The sequence below is a fragment of the Cystoisospora suis genome, assembly GCF_002600585.1.
Source record: "Cystoisospora suis strain Wien I chromosome Unknown contig_2425, whole genome shotgun sequence".
NCBI classification, from domain to species: domain Eukaryota; phylum Apicomplexa; class Conoidasida; order Eucoccidiorida; family Sarcocystidae; genus Cystoisospora; species Cystoisospora suis.
Genome location: NW_027155224.1, coordinates 2,914 through 3,168, shown reverse-complemented (window position 1 = coordinate 3,168; position 255 = coordinate 2,914). Strand labels below are relative to the sequence as shown.

General features: G+C 57.6%; 1 protein-coding gene across 1 annotated transcript; it reads left to right on the top strand.

Moving 5' to 3' along the window:
• Positions 1-13: 13 nt before the first annotated feature.
• Positions 14-248, top strand: CSUI_005069 (uncharacterized protein; the record flags this gene model as incomplete). The annotated part of the gene is made up of 1 exon (XM_068065249.1): positions 14-248. A coding segment is annotated over one exon (120 nt), but the record flags the coding sequence as incomplete, so codon positions are not given.
• Between the last annotated feature and the right edge of the window lie 7 nt (positions 249-255).

Sequence of the window (255 nt, the reverse complement as noted above, 5' to 3'; positions counted from 1 at the left end):
CCCGCTGAGAGTAAGCTGTGGCTGCTCTGGCCCTCACCAGTACACGTAGGGGGAGGTGTTTTGTTTGTATCTGTGACCCTTCCGTAGTTCATACCGTAATTGTCGGCGCACCACCACATCTCCTTCTTGGCTGACTTTTGGGAGTGTGCGTGGCCCCCTGCCGGCCCCCGTTTGTCCGACCTCTGACTGGTCTCCAGACACCGTTGTTCCTTTGAGTCCACGTTGGTTTTCCGGTCGGGAGTGCTTGAGAGGCAC